The sequence below is a fragment of the Zootoca vivipara genome, chromosome 8 (genome assembly GCF_965207765.1).
Source record: "Zootoca vivipara chromosome 8, rZooViv2.hap1.1, whole genome shotgun sequence".
NCBI lineage: Eukaryota > Metazoa > Chordata > Lepidosauria > Squamata > Lacertidae > Zootoca > Zootoca vivipara.
Window position 1 is genome coordinate 50,492,843 of NC_142591.1, and position 26,752 is coordinate 50,519,594.

Here is a 26,752-nt window from a genome sequence, read left to right on the forward strand (position 1 = left end):
CCGCCCCCCCACCCCACCCCGCGAGCACCTGTTCCGCTTCATTGGCCTCCGGAAGGGCAACCACGGCAAGCGCGCGCTTCTGCGCGGATGGGCACCTGCAACTTCTCCCACGCGGTCACCTCAGCTGCATCTCCGCGGCCGTCTCGTCCTCGCTCGCGCCCGCCCAGCTTGCAGCCTCGAAACAGGCTCAGGGCCACACCATCACACCAGCTTGTGGCAGATATAGTCGTGGCACTAAACAGCCTAAGCGGGCAGCGCCAGCAAGTCTGTGGTGGAACTCTAGTACAGTATCTGCCTCTCCCTTCACGTATATACTTAGGTCTTTATATTTCCCACCCACCGAAATACCCCCCACAGGTGTGTTCCCGTCAAATCCCCCCGCCCAGCTTTGAGGGCAATCTTGGCAGCCCTTCCCATGTCCCCTAAACACAAGTAGCCACCCTTTCCCCTCCGCTCTGCGAAGCAAGGCAAGGCGGACTCCTCTCGCGCCCGTCCTCGGAACGTTTTCTGCAGACCACCCCTCAGCACTCTAGGCGATTCTTTCTTTCTCCCCTCAAATCCCCTCATCCTGTTGCATCGGCTGCTCGCGCCACAGCGTCCCCTCCCCAGTGCCATCGCCTGCCTCCTTACTCCCTCCCTCCTGGGCGCCACGGCTGCTCTGTGTGTGTGTGCGCTCTCTCGCGCGCGTGTGTATTGGGGAGGGGGGAGAGGGATGAGGTCATCCTCTTTCCCGGCGTCAGTCAGCTGGGTGGCGGCGGCAGCAGCGGCGGCGGCAAAGCGGCGGGGCGGGCCAGGCCGAGGAAAGGATGCTCTGCTTCGAGGACCGCTCCCCGGACTGCTCGCGCCTGGGGCTGGGCGGGTGAGCGGGTCTCCCTGCAGGCAGGCGGCGCTCCAGCAGCGCCCGCAGGCGCCGCTGGCCCAGCCCCGTCAGCGCCCCCATAAGAGCCGCCAAGCGAGCGGGTTGTCCGCGGCGGCAGCAGCAGCGGCGGGGGAGGGAGGGGGCGGACTCAAAGGTGCTCCCGGACGGGGTCCCTCTCCCTGCCGCCGCCGCCGTCGCTCCTGCCGCCGCCTTCCAGCCGCATCATGGCCGCGAAGTCCGACGGGGGGCGGCTGAAGATGAAGAAGGGCAGCGAGGTGGCGTTCACGCCGCTGCAGAACTCGGAGCACTCGGGCTCGGTGCAGGCGCTGGCCTCGGGCTTGCCCTCGGCGGCGGCGGGGCCCGGCGGCGCCGAAGACGACGAGGCGCCTGGCGGCGGCGGCTGCTGCACCTCCGGCGGCTGCCGCTGCTGCTGTAGCGGCGGAGGAGGAGGCGGCCGGGCGGCCGGGGGCTCTCGGGGCTCGGGCGGCGGCTCGTCATCGCTGTGCCTGCGGCTGGGCCGGGAGCAGCGGCGCTACACGCTGTGGGACGGGCTCTGGATCCTGGCGGCCGTGGCCGTGTACTTCGCGGACGTGGGCACGGACCTCTGGCTGGCGGTCGACTACTACCTGCGCGGCCAGCGCTGGTGGTTCGGGCTGACGCTCTTCTTCGTGCTGCTGGGCTCGCTCTCGGTGCAGGTCTTCAGCTTCCGCTGGTTCGTGCACGACTTCAGCAGTGAGGACGGCGCGGCGGTGGCTACAGCGGCGCCCGGCTCCTCGTCGGCGGGCGGCGGCGGCGGCCACGGCGAGAGCAAGCTGCTGGTGAGCAGCGGTTCCGCCGCGGGGGACATGGACGCCGGCGCTCGGCCCGGCACGCCTCAGAGGCAGGCGTCCAACGCCAGCAAGGGCAACGCCACCAACAGCACCAACAGCAGCAGCAGCACCAACGCCACCACCGGAGGAGCGGCAGGGGCGGGCGGCGGCATCCGGCCCCCCAAGAGCCGGTCCGCCTCCTGCGCCTTTTGCATCTGGCTCCTGCAGTCGCTCATCCACATCCTGCAGCTGGGGCAGATCTGGAGGTAAGGCACGCGCGCTCACCACGCTCACCTTCCCTGAGCTCCCTACAGCCAAGCTGCGCTAAGGAAGGCGGGCAGCCGGGCCTTGGTCGCCTTGCAAAGTGTCCTAAGTGGCTCAGAGCCGGCGACTTTCATAGCCGGGTCTGACGCCGAGGCCTGGTTGCCTTAACTCCTTGACAGCTCTTGAGGAGGCGGGGTGGGGGCCCATCACAGTCTGCCCACCCCGCGCTTCTCCAAGGGCAACTGTCTTGTGTCGTGCGCCTTGAATTCTGTGTGTGCTCGCGCGGGTGTGTCAATGCCCGGGCTTGAATTAACTGACCCGTCAAGCATCGATTCCTTGCGTGTGGTTGCCAGTGCTGCCACTTCGGGCTTTTCAGGAGCGGCTGAATAGGCACACAATGGAGAGATGGCATCCACGCCCCTTAGGAGACTCGTTTGTTTTTGCACTGTTGGGCTGCGTAATGCTGAGACCTCGCCTGTTTCCCTGCTTATCTCCTGAGCTTTAAAAGCAGAGGTGCGCTTGGGGGGGTTAATATTGGGTGGGGTCATTCCAAATTCTGAAGCGGAAATACCATATCACTAGGATGATCCGTGTGTCTGCTTAAAAAGGAGCACACGCAAATTCCAGCTCCAGCTTCCATTGACTTGCTAAGTCACAAGGCGTTATTTCTGAAGCTGTTACTTGTTTAAAAGTAATATGGGGAACAAGCACATGGTTAGTTGATTAAGGGTCCTATGGCTTTGGTGCCATAATGTCACCTTATGAAAAGGTATATGCAATAAGTTTAGAGAAGAGGAGCATTGTAAAGGACTGTAGTTTCAAAATCCTGAATAGGTGTTGCAGACTGCACATTTACTTGGCACTCACTTCTGAGTAAAGGAGGACTGGGCTGTATTGTAAGATGAGTTTGTCAGCAGTCTTTGGTTCTCCCCGCGAAATAACAGTGTTCGCATGCGCATCTTGTTAAGTCACTTTGAGACCAACAAATGGAATTTATAGTAATAATAAACTAGCATTCACTTTAAAGTGTAATAAAGTATTTGGACAAATTTAGAGAAATGTTAATTTAACCTCTGCATTAAACTATTGTACTTTTTAAAAGGCTCCATGTAACATCAGGGGTGTGTGTACTTGATCAAAGTAGAATTCAAGAACCTTGGTTAAGCCTGAAATTGTGATCCAGCTGAAATGACTTCAGATTTTATTATGGGACTGACTAGGATCAGTGAGTTTCCTTTCTTAGTAGCTATGAAGGACACTGCATAGCTGCACTGCCTGATTGAATCAATGTGTAAAAAAGTGTTAGAGCACTTAAAAATAGAGGACTATAGCCACTTTGTTCCTGGTTGGTGTTTTACTTAATTCCGACAGCAAGTGTTTTTAGTGATTTATTTGAAAATTGAGGTGGAATGGCTGCAGTGAATTTTAACTGATAGTTGGTATTTGTTTTTTAAAGTATATCTGAACCTGTATATAGAACTATATAAAAAGTAACACATGATATAGCTTACAATTGATGATAATATTGGAGATTCTGGCTTAGTGACTAAAGGTATATTTCAATAAATCTTTGTGTTCATGGATATTTTCTTATAATGTTTCTGAAGGAAGAGAATATTTCTAAAATTCTGCTGTAACATAATATGGAACTTCTTAATTCCGAAATGACATCCACCTTTATCTCCATTATTTCTATTTTAGCCAAATATCTCTTTACAGTATTAAACTGGCCACACCCTATTGCTCACATACTTTGGTTATCTGGACTGTAATCCAGATAATTGATTTCAAAATGTTGTGTCATGACCTGGAAGAAAGAGAAGGGCTATGTGACCTGGGTGAGCACAAAGCAACTCACAGTTGTTTAGGACACCTACAGGACTTCCAGGTGAGAATTTGTTAAACTAGGCGTGCTCTGTAGCTAAGGTTGTACAGCAGGAGAGGGGAACTGGATTCAGCCAGTGGAGGGGATCCAGAACTCCCCCACCCTTGTGGGCCGCTTTGACAGGTGGGTGGGGTCAGCCACCTGTAAATCACCTGGCACCACCATGACTTCAAAGGAAATAATCAGGAGTGAACCCTAAGCATGCTCCTGATTCCCCCCCCCCAATTGCAGGCATATCTTGAGTTCAAGAAGTGGTTGCAAAGGAACAATATTTCTTTGTAGCCACCTCTTCAAATCAAACCACACCTGCAAAGGAAGGTTTTAACTGCAGAGAAAACATGTTCTTTTGCATCTCCACTCAATTTATGGACACACAAAAAGAATCATGAGCATTTTCTAGCGATGCTCACACCCCTTCTTCCCCTGCAGTCAAAGGCCAGCACTTTTTAAATTTTCCTGCCACTGAGCAGGGTGTCAGTAAAAGATACCCAAATCTTAAAAGCACTGACGTTTAGCTGCAAGAGGAGCGGGGGGAGTTTGCACTTGATTCTTTTATTCCTTTGGCCATGGACTGAAATTTCAATATGTGCCTTTAACACTTCCATATTTGATATCATATATGATTTCAGCCCTAGCAAATGTAGATGGGGTTAGCCAAAATGACCCTCCAAAGCTGGCGAGTCTCATTTGACCCATGGGCTGAAGATTCCCCACTACTGTTGTATGATATTGAGAAGATAGCACCATTGTTGAATGCTAAAATTGGAAACTACATGCAGCCTTTGATACACTTTAGCATTGCCTCCTCGTTCTTATCTGAATATCAGCTTTTATTTTAAAGACGAGGGCTTATTACTTTTCCCACTATGAGAATCAACACTATTTTTAAAAAGCACATATTTACACACTTTAGAATTTTGATATGTGCATTGTTTATCATTTTTTCACCAAAGATAGGCATTAATAGTTGTTTTTTAGAAACTGCATGAAAAGCAGATTTATTGCAAAGCTTGGGGGGATGTTTACATATGACTGAGGTTCACAAGTAGGCATTCCTCATCATTTTAAAATTTCATATACTGTATATATATCCATTCCATGTTGCAGGATATTTTGGACTAAAAGGTCTATAAACTAAACAGAATACTATATTGGACCCCGTTTGGTAAAGCACATGAGAATCACTAATAAAAATATTATTAAGAACCATGTAGATACCTTGGAAATCTAGGCTGAAAATTGTTTTATGTGATATATTTAATATGTATTAGTTATTATTACATGTGCAGACGAATTATTCTAACATTTGTTGTTGTTGATGATGATGATGATGTTGTTGTTATATTGGCTCTATTTTCTTCTTCTGACCACACTTGGTGCACTTAACAGTCAAGCAAAGCCTAGTAAAATAACAGTTTGTCACTTCTCATTTCTGTGTTTTTCCTGCTAACATTTCCTGGCCTTAGCAGTAGGACTGGAGGTGCTGTGGGTCATTTAGAGAAAATGGAAAAAGAAGAATATCAGCAAGGATTCAGGAGACAAGCATTGATATTTCCCATCATCTTAATGTACTTGGAACTTTGGAAGTTGCACAGGATATGGTGAAAAGTACTTTGCACTAACAGAACAGGAGAGCAGCACTGGCCAGTGAGGTGGGTCTCTGGCTGGGATCCAGTAGCAATCATCCAGCACAGCAAAGCTCATTCTTACTAGTAACTATCAGGAGTCCAGAACCATGTGAATGCATGGTTGCTGAGTGACTAATAGTTCCTAGTGTCAGAATTGGCTTCCAACATAGGTGGTGGTGCTAGTCAGACAGCAACCATGTGCTTCCACGGTGCTGACTGAGACACACCCTGCCACCTCATGACAGTTACCAACAAAGTGCAGCTTTTCCTCTCCTGTCTTGATTGCCCTGCAGGGGTGGCTGATGATTTCCTCCAGCAAGACACCTCACTGGCTATCAGTAGGCACGTGTGAATCCCTATCCCAACTTCCTGTGCATAGACTGAATCTTTGCATGCAAAAGTAAGATTTTGCCAGTCTATCCTCCCCTGCCCTTGTGCAGTGAACTGCATGTTGTTTTGCACTGTTCATATTTACGTTTAGACATCTTCATTACACTTTCATTACCTAAAGAATCATGTCCAAGCAGTGCCTATTTTAATCTCAGTCAAACCAATTTCTTTTGTAAAGTCAATAGCCTGGGACTTTTTGGGACATACAGTTGCATAAATAAGAGTGGGCCATGTATATGTGACTTGTTGCCACAGCTACTAATGGTAAGAAATATTGCTTGGAAACAACAATGCCCGCATAACCTACATGCTTTATGAGTAAAATACCCCTTTTTTGCAGAGCAAAACCCACTAATTCATTCAAATGCTAATGGAGTATATATAAGACAAGGAAGAGCTTTAGTTCCAGGATACACTTTGAGGTGCTGAAACACATGGAATTTGTGCAAAAATGTGAAGAATTTTTCTGACATCCCTAGCTGCAACTGCAGATTTCTGTTGAAATGGTTGCAAGGAGAGACAGAAGGATGGCCGGGGAAGGAGGACAGAAGTAGAGAGGATATATATAATGTTCCTCTTCCCCACATTCCCCCTCTTTTTCCCCTAGAGAGGTAAATTGCTGGTTCTTTCATATATTTGCCCTCTCATATAATCTTTCGATAAAATATGTAATTCACTTATAATTGTGACATTTGTTAAGCCACTGAATTGTTGGAACCCATTTATTCTTGGTAATACAGCTAAGTTCAAATTTTCTTTACAAATATAAATGCTATTGTTGAAAATAGTTATGTATTTTTAAAAAAATTAAAGCATACTAATTGGGAATTAATGGGGTTTTTAATGTCGCATGCACAGGGTAATGCTGTGAAAAAGCTATTTAAAATGATTAAAATGAACATTTTACTAGGGTGCGTGGAAAGTGATGCCTGCCACTGATGACACTTGGTTTATGAATAATAATTAAAACTGCCTTCTTTGTGTTCTGCCTCTCATTTCTACAAATGTCAATGCTGAACTCTGGCATAGAATGCACAAATGAAAAGTTGAGACAGGTTTTGGAGGTGATCAGGGAGTTCATGTTCCTGCTATAGTCTGAATACTTGATACAGTCAGATAGTTGTTTTGCTTCAGCCGGGAGTCAGAGTCTATCACCTTATGGGATTTTATTGTTTATTCTTATCTTTTATCATCCCCTTCCTATTGAATTTCTCAGTATAAAGCTATGGATATTTAGCCAAATATATACATGTTGTATCAATGGTATGCGTACAGGCATGCAGCACTCTTAACTCACATCTTGTGTGTGCTATAACAGACTTACTGGAAATGAGAATCTACCCCATAAATGTGCTTTCAGCAAGTGCCGGAAGAAGCAGTTATTTCAATGAAGGTTCTGGGAAGCACAACATGTGCAATGATGCCATTTGGGAGTATTCAAATGGTGCAGGCAGGTGAAGGCATCTCCCTGTCTTATGGGAAGGTAGAGAGATGTGAATTTCTTTCTCTGATTTTCACCTAATCTGGCTTCTTCTCTCACCATATGTAAATGATTTTTCATAGAAACACAGAGTTGGAAGGAGGTTATCTACTTCAACCCCCTGCTCAATGCAGGATGCAACCACTGCATCCCTAACAAATGTTTATCCAGTCTCTGCTTAAATAAACCCAGTGAAGAAGAGTTCATCACCTTATGAGGCAGTCTGGTTTTTCCTGTTAGCTAAAATTTGCTTTCCTGCACTTCCCCAAAGGCAGATCTAGTGGAGCATGACCAATTTGGTCGCACCACATGGAGAGCTTATGGGTTGCTGCAGCAGGCACCACAACTATGACGTTGAATGGGAGGTGAGAGGGCACAGCATTTTGGTGCTGCACAGGGCACCACTGAAATTTGAGATGTGAAGGTCTGCCACTGACTTTCCTTTTGTTCTTGTCCTTCTCTTTGGGTCAACAAATATATATATATTGCTACCATACCATAGAAAGCTCTAGCTACCCAGCCTAGCTCTGATGTAGAGATTCCCCCCTCTTCTTTCTGTTATTTGCAGTGGGGAATGGCTTCCTCAAAGTATATCTGCAGAAAGCTGCACCTGAAATTAGTTCAGTATAGCTGCATAGTATAGCTGGGGTGGGGGTTAGCAGGGTATGAATAGTGGAGAGAACATTACAAAGCCCAGCTGAGACTGAGAGTTACTCACTTACTTATCTTATACATACATACATTCTCAAAGTGGCTTCTATACAAAACAACAACAACAACAACAACAACAACAACAACAACAACAACAACAACAACTCCATAGCCAGACTAGCGTAACTTAGTACATACAGGGGCTGTGACGGCCAGGCCTGCCACTCACTCAAGTGTAAATAATGTTAATTATTTATTTTAAAGTGTATACCTTCCTCAATTTTCAAAAGAAATTCAAGGAACCCAATGAATTCAAATGCAACAACCATATTAAACTATATTCCTATTCCAACATTATGTTATAAAATCAAAATATTAATATATATCAAATCTGAACCACAACAACCACCAGAACCAAAACTTCAGAGATTAAACAATCAGCCAAATGCATCTGTAAGCAGCCACATTTTATACCAATTAGCTAAAAATAGTGCAGTGATGGGGCTTGGCGCATCTCACTTAGTAAGGTGTTCCAGAGGTCAGGAACTACTAACCTTGCCCTCCTCACTGGAAGCTGTGCCTCAGGGAGTGAGAGATTTAGAGCAGGGCAACAGATGTTGACAGAGCATGTGCAGCTGGACATATGAAGGTAAATCTTAAGGAACCCAGTCACAAGCATTTAGGTCTTTAAAAATTAAGACTAGCACCTTGAATTGAATCTGGAAACAAACCAAGAGTTCACTGTTAACTCGGCTTCAAATTTATCATGTATTTCTAAAGTAGGGGAATGGGTTGTTCATTTTGTTTCTGTATATGGGCATGATGAATTAAAGCACAGACCAATCATGGTTGGTCAATCTTTCCATTCCATTTTGAACTGTGTTTGGCTAAGCAAGTCATTTTTGGGACAGGGTGAGGACACAAAAATATATTGATTAATCCCTAAGCCCAATTCAAGCTGAATTGGTACTTGGGCATCACTGGGACTTGGACGTCACTGAGAATGCCACATAATCTGACTCCTTCCCTTCCATGCTCCTAGGAGCTCCTCAACCCCCTTCCTGGCTGCTTCTGCTAGTGCATCACCAATTCCTCCTGGCATTGCTGCTCCTTTTTTCAACAACAGCAACTGGCAAAGAAGGCACTCCATTCCTCTGTCCTTTTTCCTCTGTCCCTTTATCTTCTCCTTCTCCTTCTCCTTCTCTCTCTCTCTCTCTCTCTCTCCCTCTCCCTCTCCCTCTCCCTCTCCCTCTCCCTCTCCCTCTCCCTCTCCCTCTCCCTCTCCATCCCATTCTCCTTTATCCCCATGAGCAGAAAATAATGTGTTTGTAGAATGTATATGAATGAATAATTTTCTTCTGCTCACAAGAATATCATGTATGCATATGAATGCACATGAGACTTTGCATTAGGGTGAATGTCTGAAACAGTCTCAGAAATAGATGTTGTATAAGTAAGACATACAGCGATCTGTGATTTGTGTTATGCACATTTCCTTTTCTTGCACAAGCCCCCATAGTTCTCCTAGTTCCCCTCCCATCTCTCTTCAGTAAGTTTGTGTCATTCTAATTCTAATTCTAAAACCTCAACATATGTGATTATTGCAAATTTTATTGAGTGAAGAGTCTGGAATTTCAAATCTTGTTCAGTGCAAAATCAAATCATACTAATAGTATAGATAAGACCTGTAGGTCTTACAGGTCTTATCTTTACTATTCCCCTTACAGGGGGAAACAAAGCAAAAGAGAAAATATTAAAGTGGCAGGGGCTAATATTAGAGGAAGCTCCTCAAACAAGTTACAATATGCTAAATAAAAGAGCAGGTAACCAGTGAAGAAACCTGGCAAAATTAAAATAAAATAATTCAATATTTGAATAATGTGGAAATTATTAAGTATAGTAATAAAAGTGTTCCTTAAAACTGATAAGGAAAAATATTTTCACGACTTTCTCAATTCAATGCATTATCTGGGGAGTATCATCTAAATTAGAAATAATAATGGCGTGCTGCTGTAATGCATGAGACGGAAGTAGGACCAAAGAGAGAGCAATCCCTGGGGCAGAATGGAATCCCCAGTAAATCTCTGAAGGCACTCAATAGCATTATGTAACCCTGATACATAAGGGACCTAGGGACACAGGTGATGCTGTGGGTTAAACCACAGAGTCTAGGGCTTGCTGATCAGAAGGTCGGCGGTTCGAATCCCTGCAACGGGGTGAGCTCCTGTTGCTTGGTCCCAGCTCCTGCCCACCTAGCAGTTTGAAAGCACATCAAAGTGCAAGTAGATAAATAGGGACCGCTCTGGCGGGAAGGTAAACGGCATTTCCGTGTGCTGCTCTGGTTCGCCAGAAGCAGCTTTGTCATGCTGGCCACATGACCCGGAAGCTGTCTGTGGACAAACGCTGGCTCCCTCGGCCTATAGAGCTAGATGAGTGCCGCAACCCCACGGACACGACTGGACCTGATGGTCAAGGGCCCGTTTACCATTACCCTTTAACCCTGATACAAATGGAGGGCTAGGATGAGATGGGCAGTACTAGGGAGCTTTCTATGTATGGAGCAGCACACACAGAAGGGACTAGAAAGGATGTGGTTGGGGACTAGTGAAACTCCTGAATTCAACTTTTAATGGGTGAGGATGTTTAAAGCACAGGGAGCTAATAATTTAGCACCAGTTTTTCAAGACAAAGTAGACACCAAGGAATGTGGAAATTATAAAGGTGTTAAGTTAATGAACCATATAATGAAGTTGTGGGAAAGGCTCATGGTACAATGTCCTAGACACAAGTAGATGAGGTCAGTGATAATCAGTTCTTTTCCAGTCTAGGGAAAAAATACAATCAATGCCACTTTGTGCCTAGATTTTTACAAATGAAATACTGGGTAGTAATAGTGTCTGATGATCTGCACAGCATTTTTTACCCCTTAAAAAATCAAACAAGTCCTAGGTAATATAAAAATTCTAATTTGGATATAATAAGGGCATTTATCATATAATTAGAGGCTCTCTTTCAGGTCTGAGCTGAACCTATTTCAGTAAAGTTTGCCATAGCGATTAGCGCTTAATAGCAGTGGTTTAGCATTGTAGTTGGTGAAATCTAGAACAGTGGATCAGAGTGTATATTTTGGGAACACGAAGAAACACTGCAGGATGTGATGAAAAATTAGAGTAGGCCGAGACTATGGCCCAGATTGGGTTAAACCACTGAGCCTAGGGCTTGCCGATTGGAAGGTTGGCAGTTCGAATCCCCGCGATGGGGTGAGCTCCCGTTGTTCAGTCCCTGCTCCTGCCCAACCTAGAAGTTGGAAAGCATGTCAAGTGCAAGTAGATAAATAGGTACCGCTGGAGCAGGAAGGTAAATGGCGTTTCCGTGTGCTGCTTTGGTTCGCCAGAAGCAGCTTACTCATGCTGGCCACATGACCCGGAAGCTGTACGCCTGCTCCCTCGGCCAATAACGCGAGATGAGTGCCGCAAACCCAGAGTCGTCCATGACTGGATCTAATAGTCAGGGGTCCCTTTACCTTTACCTTATGGCCCAGTTCAGATGATAATTCTAAACCACCTAATAAATGATTGTGAACAAACCATGGTGAATGTCAGGCTCACATGCTCTCCATTAATCCCCCTCCTTTGAACTTGAAAGGAGCAGAATATAAGTTTCTGCACATTCTATTTTCTGTATACTGATGCAAACATAGTCCTGGTTCTGATCATGCTTTAGGTGAGTAGGAATGAGCCCTGGATTTACCTGCATGAGAATTGAAGATTTCACTTTTTACTTAAGAACAAACTTCAGCTCCTTGTTTTGCATAAATTCAGGGGTTTGTTCTGAAAGAAGTTAGTTTAAGAAAACCAGATTAAATTGTGATTTGATATCCAAATTAGTTAACCAAGGGCTTATCCACACTTCCATTTGCCCTGCCACTTTTCCCTGGGAAAACCCATGGATTAGTGTTGAATCAGAGCAAATGGCAATCTGGCTTTCCATGGATTGCCATTGGTTCCAATTTATTGCTAAAGCAGGGGAAAGTGGTGGGGCAAATGGAAGTGTGGATAAGCCCTTAGCCTAGAGAACATGGGACAAGTGAGAAAGCTCTCAGACCTGTGCTTTCTCTTTAGCTAGAACAAACGTCATTTTCTCCAAGCTTGTATGTAACATGGAACTGAGGTTTGTTCTAATGTGATATCAAGTGCTAAAAGTTGGGGAAATGGTTTTTTGTTTGTTTTTTGGTGTTTCAGGTGTGGGATCAACTATGACCTCAAGGTTAAAGGCTGCACTATCTTTCTTTTTCCCTTTTCCCTCTTTTTGGGAATGTGTAAAAACTAGTTTTAAAATGGTACATATTGCGTGTTCAGACCCAGAAACCTCTCCCCTAAATAAATTCACACATGACTCAAATGTTGATTTGGTTTTTGGCAGAATTTAGGCCACAACTTTATTGATTACAGAAAGTGAGTGGTTGCATAGGCTCTGGTTCAGCTAGCTCCCTGCACCCTTGCAGGTAGCACTGACTCAGGGCACCAGCATAGGTCAGCCAAGGGTGAACACCTGGATAGACGGCAAGCCGGGAACAGGCTATGTCCACCACCCAGATGTCCCCCTGGACTTAGGCATGGGCACAACCCCCTCTCAGGGTTGGCCAAACCATTTGAGTCCTTGGATTCCTTTAACGGAATACCCTTCACATAGGGATGGCGAGAGCTTTCTCCCATCCCTATCACCTGAACCAGTGCCTATGCGCAACCTTACTGTGACGATTTGGTACATGGCAGGCGAAAGCCAAATGGCACCAGCCAATCAGCCAAGTGGGGGAAATTCCTGCTGTGCCCCTGTCCCAATGACAGATGACACACGACAGCATAGCAAGGTCATGTGCAACAAGCCCTAAAAGTAGGGAGAGGTGGCCGGGTGTTCTGAATGCACATACCTAAAGAGGAAGCTCTGGGACACGTGCATGAGCATATATAGGTCCCTCGATCCGTTTGGACTGTGCCCCATTGGCCAAATTGAACCCAGCATCGAGGGACCCACCAATTGGGTGTTGTGGCTGACCAATCTTACCCACCCACAACACAGGGTGTCAGTTTCCAGGTCTCACCGCAACACTTGCCCTCTTTGAGGGAGGACTCGATTAAACAGCAAAATGACAAAGGCCACTCAAACTCCATAGTCTGTTTGTTTGTTTGTTTGTTTGTTTGTTTACCATATTCAGTGACAGCAAGGGTCAAGAGGATCATGTGTATGTTCATTGAGCCCTGTCCCTTTAGGCTGTGTCTGAATTGGAGTCTATCCCAGTTATATTTTTAGTGCTTTTAATTCATGCTCCTTGCAGCACATTTCCCTCTTGTTGCGTGATCCTTGTCAGCAACTGTAACTCATGCTGGTTTCTCTCTCTCTCTCTCTCTCTCTCTCTCTCTCTCTCTCTCTCTCTCTCTCACACACACACACACACACACACACACACACACACACACACATTTTCACATGTTGGCCAATTCTAGAATAACTTTTCTAACTCATGGAAGTCCAAGGGTGTATTGTATGTGTGTCAATTGTTTGTCAATCCTTTCAGCCAACATTTTAATTTCTCATACCGGCAGATGTGATAGTCAAGGGTACTGGTTAACATTACATTCATGTCTACTGGGACACCATCACTTGAACATAGCTGCCAAGTTTTCCCTTTTCTCGTGAGGAAGCCTATTCAGCATAAGGGAAAATCCCTTAAAAAAAGGGATAACTTGGCAGCTATGCTTGAAGCATTCCGCTCCTCCTTTTTGACTGGGGGCATTTTACCACAGTAATTGGAAGTTAAGTTGATTTTTAGATGAGCCTCACCTAGATGCTATTTGTGGGCTGCGCCTTATAGTGACATTAAATCAAGATTAATGATTTAATGTTGATTTAATGTTGAAGACAAGATGGCATTGCATTTCTGAAGTAATTAGGACATGTTTCACATAATGTGTTTTACACAAACATTTTGCTTATCCATATATTGTTCTAATTTTAGGGCATGTTATTGCTACTAGGTATGATAACAGTCCATCTCACAACATGGAAGTAGCCCCCCCCCCCCGGAGTTTCATCTGAGCTAGGACTTCCCATGGCTCATCCCAGAAGAACATACAGTACTTTGAATGTCTTGGAATGTTGACTAGAAATAGTATGTAAGCAATAGTTATGAAGAGAATGCATCTGTTCATAGAGAGAATGCCTTTCCATTACTAATCACAGTTAGTCCACAGATATTTGGGATTAGTGAGGAGGACCTCATGTGGTTTCCATGTAGGTGCATACTGCAACAATCTCTGTTTCTGTCTCTCCCATAGTGCTTTGTCTGACGGATAGGTGTACTTCTCATTAATTTATCCCTCTTTTGGTTTGCTTTTACCCTCTGCTTCTTGGATACTGTGGGTATAAAATGTGCTATGTCAGGTCCTGTATACCTGAAGGAGCGTCTCCACCCCCACCATTCAGCCCGGACACTGAGATCCAGCACCGAGGGCCTTCTGGCGGTTCCCTCATTGCGAGAAGTGAGGTTACAGGGAACCAGACAGAGGGCCTTCTTGGTAGTGGCACCTGCCCTGTGGAACACCCTCCCAGCAGATGTCAAGGCAATAAGTAACTATTCTACTTTCAGAAGACAGCTGAAGGCGGCCCTGTTTAGGGAAGTTTTTAATGTTTGATGCTGTACTGTTTTTAATATTCAGTTGGAAGCCGCCAAGAGTGGCTGGGGAAACCCAGCCAGATGGGCGGGGTATAAATAATAATAATAATAATAATATATTATTATTATTATTATTATTATTATTATTATTATTATTATTACATGTTGTATCTCATGAAAGGCCAAATATGTGGATAGAGAAAAGTAGATGACCCTCCCAGAAATACAAATTCACACCTGATATATTCCTGAAATATCCATATTAATGATGCATCATATTTATGAATATTAACTTTAGCAAGACAGGTAACTTCAGTGCTGTGCTGCTGTTTATTTCTTGGCATGATAAATGTTTTTGCACTCAAGGAAGTAAGAATGGGAATTGAACTAATGCTGAAAATGGGCTCATGCTTATGTAGAGTGTCATTCATTGATATGAATGAGCTTTTTAATGGTAGTAGCTGAATGCTGCCTAAGGCCACTCTTGCACTGTTTGGGTATATTTTTCAAAACATTTGTACACAAAGTCTTCACTTTCTTCTGGATCAATATGCCCTGCCCACATCTTTTTACACAAAGCTTTCTCAAGTTGTCAAGCTGATGTGTGCAGTGGACTGGGTCTGAAGCTTCTGTGTCTTTTGAGAATGTTATATTAGGTTATAAAAAAAACACCTTACAGTTACATCCATTGGGTAATATGGCAACTCACATTCCCCTCTTCTCTGAGTATGTAAGAGAAGTGCTTATCATTGCCTGTTAGGGGGAAATAAAACTTCCCACTGCTGACTGGCAAGGCTTTATGGAATGGTGAGGCCACTACTGTATCTGCAGCCCTCCTGTGCATGATGGATGATCAGAAAACAAGGCCAGGATGATCACTCTGCCAACATGCAACTGGTATAGTCATCAGGCACAGATTAGGTCTGACATCATAATATGACAACAGTGAGACCAGCTCAGTATTTTCTAATGGCTCCCAGGCTGGCTTAGCTACAACCCTCTCAGCTTCTAGAACACCCTGTTTTTGGAGCCTTCTACAGGCTATTACCAGCAGGATACCCACCAGCAGCACTTCTGCCCACCTAAAAGTTCAGCAGGCAGAATGGAAAGCTCTGAACTAATAGTGTGCATCAGGTGACCGGCAGAGCTGGGTGGAGGAACACCTCTGTCCAATCCAAGTCCTTCCTACCCAAACCTGGTGAACATGGGAGATGGATTGCTCTGTTGCTCTCAAAGGAAAATTGGAATTTCTTATGGCTCTCTGTTCCTTGATGCATAAGTTGCTGAAAAAGAACATGTTGTAATTGGATATAAATGTTTAACATTAGAATATTAATGATAAGATGATTCTTCCTGAGGAGCCAGAGGTAGCTGCTAGGGAAGTTAGGAATGCATCTTATTTCCCCCCAGCACCAGACTCCAAACTCCAAAGTTTATGCATTTGTCAGGGAAGGTTGTGAGAGTTCGTGTTAATTGTGAATGCTTTATAAAACAATTCCGTGTTACCTCTCATGCTCACTATTTTCAGGACAATTACTTACAAAACACTACGTGAGATTCAATTAATAATTTTTACCCATCCCAAAACTGTAAAGGTTACCCTTGCAGGAAAACCAAAGCAGTTATCCTTCAAAATTAAGTAGTAATAATTCCAAAGAGTCAAATCTGCTTGCAAATTTCATCTAATTCTTCCAAAAATTAAAAAATATATACAGATATTTCCTTTTTAAAAGAAAGTCATTGTCATCAAACTTTTAAAAAAGTGCTCAGCACAAAAGATCCTGGTTGTATTTGATTGTAATGTGGTAGGTTTAATACACTCTGAAGGGCTAATGTGCCTGCAAATTTCATTGATTTTTTTCAAAGGCAAAAGCAAAAAGTTACATAGTAATTGCCTTCTCCCATAGTGAATGGGCCTTTTGTCTGAAACAGATTTGGCCTGGGACCCTGAACTGAATTGGGCAGCCTTTGAATTACTTTGGACCAAGGCAGGCTGTGTTCCAAATCTCCTTATTGCTTTAGTACTAAATCTTCTGGTGAGTATACACTCATAGTACTTATGATATTGCAAGAAATATTCTGCTCAAGCTAGCACTGCCATCCAAGGAATGTTGCTGTTTTTCTCAGTACCAAATGATTTGAGAATAGCATCTGCAGCAAACTGAGGAACTTATTCTGTGTTAAATACTTTAGTAAATTGTACATTGCAAAAACATATAATATTTGGCAGAAAATAATGCTATAATAGCAATGGTTTAAAAAATATATAGTGCCAGCATACAGTTTAAAAATGGGATAAAACTGCCAAATTAAGGGGCTGCTCCACAGCAGCAACAATCAGTTGCTCTTCCAGCAGTAGGTAACACTGCAACCAGAAATAGGAAGCTAGCTGTGTAATTACTTTTGTTCTAAGTTATAAAGCTATAATTCAGTTCCTTGTTAATTTTGGCCTAGTCTCTTCTCAATAATAATCTGATATAATGTCACCAATATAATAAAAGACACCAGGACTCTCTGCCATTGCAGTTTTTGCTCTGGAAAGGTTAAACTTCGACAGAATCTCAAAAGGAAATATTTGCTAGTTTTTGCCTAGCAACAAGGCTACTCTGGGAAATGGGGGTAGTGCAATCTTCTCCCCTAATCTATGCCAACTGACCACATTTTGAAATATTTTGCCTCCTCATAAGAACAGTTATACAGAGGTGCAAGCTAATTGTGTACTAACTCTTAAAGAAATCTCAGGGGGTCAACCCTTTGCACTTCAGTAGGAATGGCAAGGGAACCCAAGATGGTTAAAAATAAGAAGAGAGATCAGAAATATCTTGGGTGTACTGTAACTTCTGGATGTGACTAGTGAAAAGAGTCCCAACAATAGAAACCATCCATGCACAAAAATCAATTAGTGGAAACCATCAAATACAGTATGGGGTGAAATTTGTTGCCAGCAGGTTTCACAACCCAGAGTGTGTTGTCCTCACCCCTGCCCCTTACAGGCCTCCAGAGCTGCTGCCTGTGACATGCATATGAATATGTCATCTTCCACATGACACCAATCTAGGTTAGAATTGGCCTTTCCCACAGTGGCCAGATGACCTCACAATTTCAACTGGATGTAAGGCTGCCAGAGATAGGGCATGGCTAGTCAAGCTGCCTGTCAGCCACAACTAAAGGTACCCTTTTCTTTAAGAGAAAGCACTGTTGATGCAGTTTAACCTAGTTGCTGAACTTGTTCCTGGGAGAAAGTTCTGTTAATAGCAGACATATGATCATGAAGTCCAATGGGATAGTTTGGGATCTAAACACAATGTGACAGTCTCTGCTGCGGCAGTTAAAGCTCACAGACCAATGCCAGAAAGGATGTGATGGCTGCAAGAGGTGATTAAGGTGACCAAGGCAGATAAATATTTTCAAGCTTACTATTTTCATTTTTTTTCAGGATGGCGAAAGTGCCAGTAAAACAGGTAACCTGAAGTAAGGGATTATTTTGTTGGTTGAGGGCAGTTCAGTGAGTTCAATGAGATGCTGCCAGAGGGGGTTGAATGGTCATCACTAGGAATGGGAGAGAAGTTTGTCCAGTCTGCAGTTTCATGTGCCCCCACCAAAGGACAGTGTTGTTCTCGAAGCCACCAACATGAGTCTGACCAAACTGCGGGAGGCAGTGGAAGACAGGAGTGCCTGGCGTGCTCTGGTCCATGGGGTCACGAAGAGTCGGACACAACTAAACAACTAAACAACACCAAAGGCACACTTCCTAAGCCAATGCCCAAACTGAAGCACAGCTGTCCTTCAAAATTTGCACTGCAATGCAGTTCTTCAGCTTAAAAATGCATAGGAAAGTGTATACATTAGTGAAGTGTGCACAAAAATGAACATATTTATGAAAATAACACACACAAATGCATGCTATTAGGAGAAAATTGATTGCAAAAATGCATATACTAAGCTAAGACAGCATACAAGACTGCCTATACTAGGAAAAATATGCATGAAAATGTATATGAAATTTCACGTCGACTTTCAAATTATCAAACATATTTGGAAATGAACTTAAGACTGGAAAATGAACTTAAGACCCAAACTGACAATCATTCCTAATCATCCCAAGTACTTTGAAGAAGAGAGATTTAGAACATACCCCTGAGGAACTCCAAGGACTTTACAAAGTGCCATTAACAAAACAAACAGATGGTGTGGTAGTGTGGCATGTGTGAAGCTAGGCAAATAAAGCCATCTATCTTGTTGTAGATCAGGGAAAGCATAAATAGTGACAGTTCAATTTTCCTTACATTAACAGTAATGAGAGTGAAACCTGAGTTGTCACAAAGCAACAGTAGCAGTTGCATTTAACCAACTTAACTGCCTCATATATCATGACTGAGAGAACTACCTGTTTCTGCAGAACGTGTTTTAAAATCAGCCCACTTCAGGCTGCTGAAATGCTGAGCTTGGTGATACCATTGGCTGCTGCATAGGCTAGTAAGCATTTTGGATAGGATTAAGTCACTGCTCTACTGGTACAACATCACTGTGGTGATGTGATGTTGCAGATGGAGTCAGTACTTCAGGTTGCTGCACCATATTCGGTGAGGTAGCATGACAGGAATATAGCTAAAGCACCATGGTGCAACTTTAACTAGGACTTCACACTTCCCTAGCACTCAGCCCCACTGAAATCAGTGGGACTGCCTTCTCAGTAGACATTTACCAAATTGCACTGTTGTGCAATTCAATTCACCATCTGTACCTGCAGGAGTTGTGTTGTATCAATGTCTTTGAGGACTGCATGTTTTGAGGATTGCAGTTCACAAAGGGGTAAATCCACACAACATAATCTAAGACAAACTTGTGTAGAAGAGCAAATACCTGTCAAATAGCACAGTTATATTCTAAGAATTAATATGGAATTACTGCTCTAGATAGCCATCATCATACAGTTTGTAGCAAGGCCTTCAAATATAATTTAATTAAATGAAGCTGAATGGCTCAAGGAGCATGTCGGTGAAGTATTTAAAAGTGATTAATGTTAAAGTTACGTTTATGTGTGGGCACTTTGCTTGCACAAATGTTTAACACATTGAAAACTAAACATAACACAACCTTATTAGGAAAAATAAATCCCATAACAGTTTATAGACAGTATATCAGGCAAGAAAATGCTACTGCAATCAAAGCAATTAACAAAGATTTACCAGAATGAAGCCAATTACAGTAGAGGATAATTAATGAGGCTGACACAACTCAATAATAACTACTTTGAACTCTAAACAATAGTGCATGAATGCATGTGTCAGAAGGACAGATTTTAATTACTGTCAGCAACAATTTGCTATGGGTTAATTAAGAATTTGTGATAACTGATTACTGAAATAAGGGCTATGCTAGGTTTCTTAAGTATGACATTTCCTCTTGTTGTCTGTGCAGTTATGCAGGTGACATTGTAATATAAATACAAAAGTGCCCCCCACAAAATAAATGGGAAACTGGATGTTCTGGCATGTGATTGTATCCTGGGCTACATAAAATAATTCTTTCTTTCTTTTCTTTGTGACTGTTACCTTTGCACAGTATCACATTAGGCTGTTTTTTGTGCAGAAAAGGAAATAATAGTCTCTTCAAAAACCACTTCTTTAATAATTTATTTGGGTTTGTAGATTGTCCATAAAGAAATATGAGTAAAGTAATAGTAATTTAATATGTGAAGCAACTGAAGTAGCTTTTCTCCAACATGTATGATCTAAATAAGGTGTGACAGTTTAGGGTCTCCATTTACCCCATGGCACATTAGCATGAAACTTGGCAAGTGGCTTTAGTGCTCTTATATCTTCTGGAAGAGTGAATGAAAGATGCATTATTAAAAGACAGTCTTAGTCTGCTTGTTGATGATAAGTCTGCATTTCCAATTTACATCCCTTTGTAATTGTTGCCTTTAATAGGCTAATGTGATTTTTTTGTGTTTCACTCATAAACTGGATGTTCAGTACAATAGTTCAAATGCAATGTCAAAATAGTAACTTGACACAGGAACTAGAATAGGGTGTTTTTTAAAGGTGGCAGTTTTTCCCCAAGCTGTATGAAACTGTATGCCTTCAGGCAGGGGTAACCAATGATGTTGTTGTCCAGATGCTGTTCCCATCAGGCCCATATGGTCATTGGTCAGGGATAATGGGAGTTGTAGTCCATGTAGAGGAAACAATGGAGCTTACTGAGTAGCTCCATTAAGTGAGATCTGTTTAGAGCCTATTGAGTTATATGCCAGTATCTGTACTTCAATAATGTGCTTTGAATAAATGTACTAAATGTGCGCTCTATGTGGGGCTACCTTTGAAGGTGACCCGGAAACTACAACTAATCCAGAACGCAGCAGCTAAACTGGTGACTGGGAGCAGCCGCCAAGACCACATAGCACCAGTCTTGAAAGACCTACATTGGCTCCCAGTACGTTTCCGAGCACAATTCAAAGTGTTGGTGCTGACTTTTAAAGCCCTAAACGGCCTTGGTCCAGTATACCTGAGGGAGCGTCTCCACCCCCATCGTTCTGCCCGACACTGAGGTCCAGTGCCGAGGGCCTTCTGGTGGTTCCCTCGCTGTGAGAAGCCAAGTTACAGGGAACCAGGCAGAGGGCCTTCTCGGTAGTGGCATCAGCCCTGTGGAATGCCCTCCTACCAGATGTCAAAGAGAAAAACAACTACCAGACTTTTAGAAGACATCTGAAGGCAGCCCTGTTTAGGGAAGCTTTTAATGTTTGACAGACTATTGTATTTTAATATTTTGTTGGAAGCCGCCCAGAGTGGCTGGGGAAACCCAGCCACATGGGCAGGGTATAAACAATAAATTATTTATTATTATTATTATTATTATTATTATTATTATTATTATTATTGAAATATGAACAAAGCTAATGCATAGACCAGATTTATTTTGGGAAGAGCACTTAATTATAAATGCAACAGTATTTGGAAATATCTTATTTCAGGGCATCATCATTATTTCCAGTATGATAGGTGCTGGTGCAGCTGGAACACCTGCACACCACAACTTCACTGCTGTCTTCATGTTGTCAATAGCCCACCATTGTGAAGCGATTTCCACACCTTAATATGTACGCTCTGAAAATATGAATGTTGTAGCAAACAATTTCAGAATCAAATATAAAACAACAGAAAGACTGTTATCTTTAGATGAATATTGCTGGGTGAATATTTATCTTCCCAAAGTAAATTAAGTTCTGAAGCAGACAGAGATTTGCATGCTTACAGTCTACTGATTTTTTGTTTACTCTCCAGGCATGATTTTGAACAGATAATAAAATTGCTGGTAGAAATACAGTCACAACAAATTCAGGTCTTCCACATTTTGATATTGTCCCACAGATATATATTGTCACATGCTATGAAATCAAGAAGTTTGGACATCAGACTGTAGAGTTTATGCTTACAGTGAATATCTTGTCAAACAGGATTCAAGTTCCTAGGGAAGGTTTCCTTAGGCTGGGGGTCCCTAGATAAATTAGGGCTGTTGGGTAGAAATGTTCAGTGATTTTATAATGTGCTATCATTATAACAAGCATAACACTCATTTTTGAACAATAGAAGCATCAGAAAGCATGGTTTGTAGGCAGAAGTATTTAGATTCCTCCCTTTCTCCCTGAAGATGCATAGGATATATCTTTCAAAACAGAATTTTGCCTTCCTACAACACAACTGTACAATACAGTGGTACCTCGGGTTACAAACACTTCGGGTTACAAACACTTCGGGTTACAAACTCTTCTAACCCAGAAGTAGTACCTTGGGTTGATAACTTTGCCCCAGGATGAGAACGGAAATCGCGCAACGGTGGCACGGCGGCAGCAAGAGGCCCCATTAGCAAAAGCACGCCTCAGGTTAAGAACAGTTTTGGGTTAAGAATGGACCTCAAGAACGAATTACTGGTAATTTGGTAACCCAAGGTTTTGCTCTTTAACCATAACGTTATTAGCCAAAGTACTAAAATTTTATTTCAATAGGCGTTATTTTCCATTGATACTGACTGACTACTGTATAAAGTTTTGTCTTGAGGGCTTACTAGAAAAAAAGCAGTTGTGGAAGCAGCTTTTTGGCTGTTTTACTTCCGGGTTCCACCATCTGCACATGCACAGAAGCGTTCTGTGTGCTTCACGCATGCGCAGAAGTGCTCTATTGGTGCTTCGCACATGCGCGGAAGCACCACTCTGGATACATACTTTCCGGGGTGAGAACGGCACCCCGAAATGGATCAAGTACATATCCAGAGGTACCACTGTATATGGAATACTCTCTCTCTCTCTCTCTCTCTCTCTCTCTGTATGTATGTATGTATGTATGTATGGTGTATATTTCTGCTTGCTGCACCTCAGAAATCATGTCATCCTGGACTCCCTTTGGGACAAAGTATGAAATACAAATTTAATAAATAAATTTAGCAATGAATATTAATATTAAGTAGAGTTGGGAAAGGTTTAGAAAAAGGCAACCAAAATGATAAAGGGACTGAAGTGTATCCCCTAAAGGAAAAGTTTTAACATTTTGGATTTTCAGTTTGAAAAAAAAGTGGGGAATGGGACATAATAGAGGTATATAAAACCATGCATGGGGTGGAGAAAATGGACAGAGAAAGGGGTAGAATCCCCCTTTCTCAAAACACTAGAACTGGGTTCATCCAATGAAGCTGAATTTTGGGGGGAAGGAAGACAAAAGGAAGTACTATTTCACACAGCACATAGTAACAAATTTAATTATCTGATACAAAAAAATGTTGGGATGACACCAATTTGGATGGCTTTAGAAGGGGATTAGACAAATCCCATGGCTACTAGTCATGATCATAGCTGCCAAGTTCTCCCTTTTTAAAAAAAGGGAAATTCCATTATGCTGAATAGGCTTCCTCGCGAGAAAAGGGAAAACTTGGCAGCTATGATCATGATGGCTACATTACCTCAAGCGCCAGAAGCAGTATGTGGAGAGGGCTATTGCACTCGTGCTCGTGAGCTTCCCACTGGCCTCTTACTTGGTCTCTGTTGGAGCAGGATGCTGGACTTAGATAGGCCTTTACTTTAATCCAGCTGGGCTCTTATGTTCTCATAATTTTGCAGGTGCATGCCCTTCACACTTAATGGAGCATGCATGCATTGATTGTGGTATTTTGGTTGTTGTAAGATGATCTGAGTAATGTAAATGCATTAGAAGGGGAAGATATAAATATTTTAATGAGTAAATACATTTTTTTACTCATATATGTAAAATGAGAGTTGGGTCGTTATGTGTTGCACCCCTGACCTTGGATACCAGTGGTCTGTCATTGGATTTTGATGTAAATCAATTGCTGTCACTCTTTGCTGTAGTGGTCATACAGCAGTAACTAATCAAACTGAGCTTCTTGTGTTAAAAAGGATCTGTGAGAATTACTCATAAAGAAACATACTGGCTTTTCTTTTGTGGGTCCAAACGGGTATTGTGTATTTACATTATTTACATTATGTTTATAAATAAAAAATACTGGTTTCTCTTTAAGGTTTCCAGACTCAAAAGAGAGCAGGGCAATTAAAGGCACAGAAGTCCTGTCCACTATTGAGTCTGGCAACCCTACTCCCAGTTCTGCTGTTGGGAGGCCATTGTTGCAGCTCCACCCAACTGGGCAACATGCTTCTGCATTTTGAGGCGACTCTTGATATAATCTGAACCTGGTTTGTGTTGCTTGTACTGCAGGACCTCTTTCTATTCAGATGGTGTTTTCCTTCGTGTTTTGAAAGATGGAACCAAATTGTTCTTGTCTTGCAAATGCATCCTAGCTAGTTTTACTGAAAATCAAATACCTTGCCTCAAAATTCCTGTAGAGTGAGAAACCCCCACCATGAAATACTGACATTTAATGGCAACTCTAACCTTACACATTTTTTCTCACATGTTTCTTAGATACTGAATAATGTAGATGCATTACTGGTTTAAAATGCAAATAGGTTGGTCCCCCCCCCAGTTGGATTGAAACTGGTTGTGGGGGGGCGAGAGGTGCATCAGAACACAGTATTTTGTAAGAAACAAAGTAGATACAGGGTAGATATGGATTGTGGCTAACATGTACACCACTTACTAAACTAGTGGTGGGAGTGGTTGGATGCAGGGCAAATGGAAGTGTGTAAACAGCCTGAGATAAAAGAACGTTTAAGACAAAATCATTACTTTCAAACATTTACATAAATAACCATAGTGTATGTTACATTGGGGGGGGGATGAAACAAAATTGGAAGAACCAGGTGCAGAGGGAAAATGCCATTTAAATGCTGGCTTTTCATTTAACTGCAATAATAGATTCTGAAAACAAAGCTATTTTTGCGAAAATGCACAGAATGATAAAGCAAGCTGTAGTAGTAATGGTTATGCATCTTTTAATTATGGAGAATATCTACCACATTCATTTTATACTATTATCAGAGCTTAATTTCCCTTCCCTTCAGCCTCAGAATTCCAAAAAACCTGCTTACTCCTCCTATTATGCTATTTAAAGCACATTCTGTTATGTGTCAATGGCTTTCAGTTTTAGCTTTCTAGATATTGTTGCCAGTTATTCAGAAGAGAAATGCTATGGTATAAATACTTTGGTTTGGATCCAGACTTCTTTCCCACTGGTGTGAAAATCTCTTGAAGAGAGAGATGGGTGTTGAATGTCAAATAGAATCTAGGAGTCCCATCTCACCCCCCCCCCCCCGAGACTACACACAAGATCCTTTAAGTTGTATGCAACCCCATCTATATATCATTAAGTTGTATTAATATGTCTGTCCAAAAGAAGTGGGAAAGCTAGGCAAATGGATAATCGGGTATCAACTATTTTAAGGCTTTCTAATTCCATGCTATAGTCTTGACACCAACCATGCAATGTTTTTATCAGTAAATAAATTCAATTTTTTGCTTCCTTAGCTATGCTGCAAATCCCTTTTTATTTTCAGAAATTTGGGAATGCTTAATGCATTTGCTTGAGTAAAGATCAATATAATTTCATCATTCTGTGTTCTTGCTATGTCATAGAGGTTGAAGTGTTGTGGTCAGTAGCACATTTACCTACGTTTCCCATTTGTAAAAATCAGGGTAAAGTAAAGGTAAAGGGACCCCTGACCATTAGGTCCAGTCACGGATGACTCTGGGGTTGTGGCACTCATCTCGCTTTACTGGCCGACGGAGCCGGCGTACAGCTTCTGGGTCATGTGGCCAGCATGACTAAGCCACTTCTGGCGAAACCAGAGCAGCGCACGGAAATGCCGTTTATCTTCCTGCCAGAGTGGTACCTATTTATTTACTTGCACTTCATGCTTTTGAACTGCTAGGCTGGCAGGAGCTGGGACCGAGCAACGGGAGCTCATCCTGTTGCGGGGATTTGAACTGCCGACCTTCTGATAGGCAAGCCCTAGGCTCTGTGGTTTAAACTTCAGCGCCACCCGCGTCCAAAAAATCAGGGTATTGAATATTTATTTCACAACATTTGTATACTGCTTGATTGCAATAGAATCTCAAAGAAGTTTACAAAAAGAATGAAACAAGAAAATTATCAGTAAAATATAAAAAACAAGTATTTAAAACATTAAAAAATAAACAAGAAGCTAAATCCAAATCAAAACATGCAATAATAAAAATAATAAATAATTGAAATAATTGAAATATTTATTATTTCAACCCCGCCCTTCTGGCTGGGTTTCCCTAACCACTCTGGGCGGCTTTCAACAGAACATTAAAAACTTGTTTAAACACTTTAAACAACAAAACATTAAAAACTTCCCTAAACAGGGCTGCCTTCAGAAGTCTTCTGAAAGTCAGATAGTTGTTTATTTCCTTGACCATGTGATGGGAGCAACAGTTTCTACAAGCCTAGATAGGCTTCAACGATTTTTTTAAAAAAATCAGTGGGGGCTGAAAAGAGTATATTGAAAGTGCCTGCCTGATGTCAATAGGCAGGGAGTTGCTGAATATTGTTGCTATATACCACTAAAACAATGATTTCTTACACTGAATTGGTTGATTAAATAGTTGAGTTTTTTTTAAATTGTGTTCTAAATGTAAGCTCATGTATAAATGCAAAATGCTCCATATAAACTCTAGGTAGAGTTT

The 26,752-nt window shown here is 42.7% G+C and overlaps 1 protein-coding gene across 1 annotated transcript in view; it reads left to right on the forward strand.

Annotated features, from left to right (window-relative positions):
* The first annotated feature begins 832 nt into the window (after positions 1-832).
* The window catches only part of LOC148684848 (XK-related protein 4-like), a 45,353-nt gene continuing 19,433 nt past the window's right edge, over positions 833-26,752 (forward strand). The window contains exon 1 of the mRNA XM_088675495.1: positions 833-1,934. Within this exon, the coding sequence (XP_088531621.1) occupies positions 1,084-1,934 (851 nt within the window). The 5' untranslated portion in view covers positions 833-1,083. The remainder of the gene's footprint in view (positions 1,935-26,752) is intronic.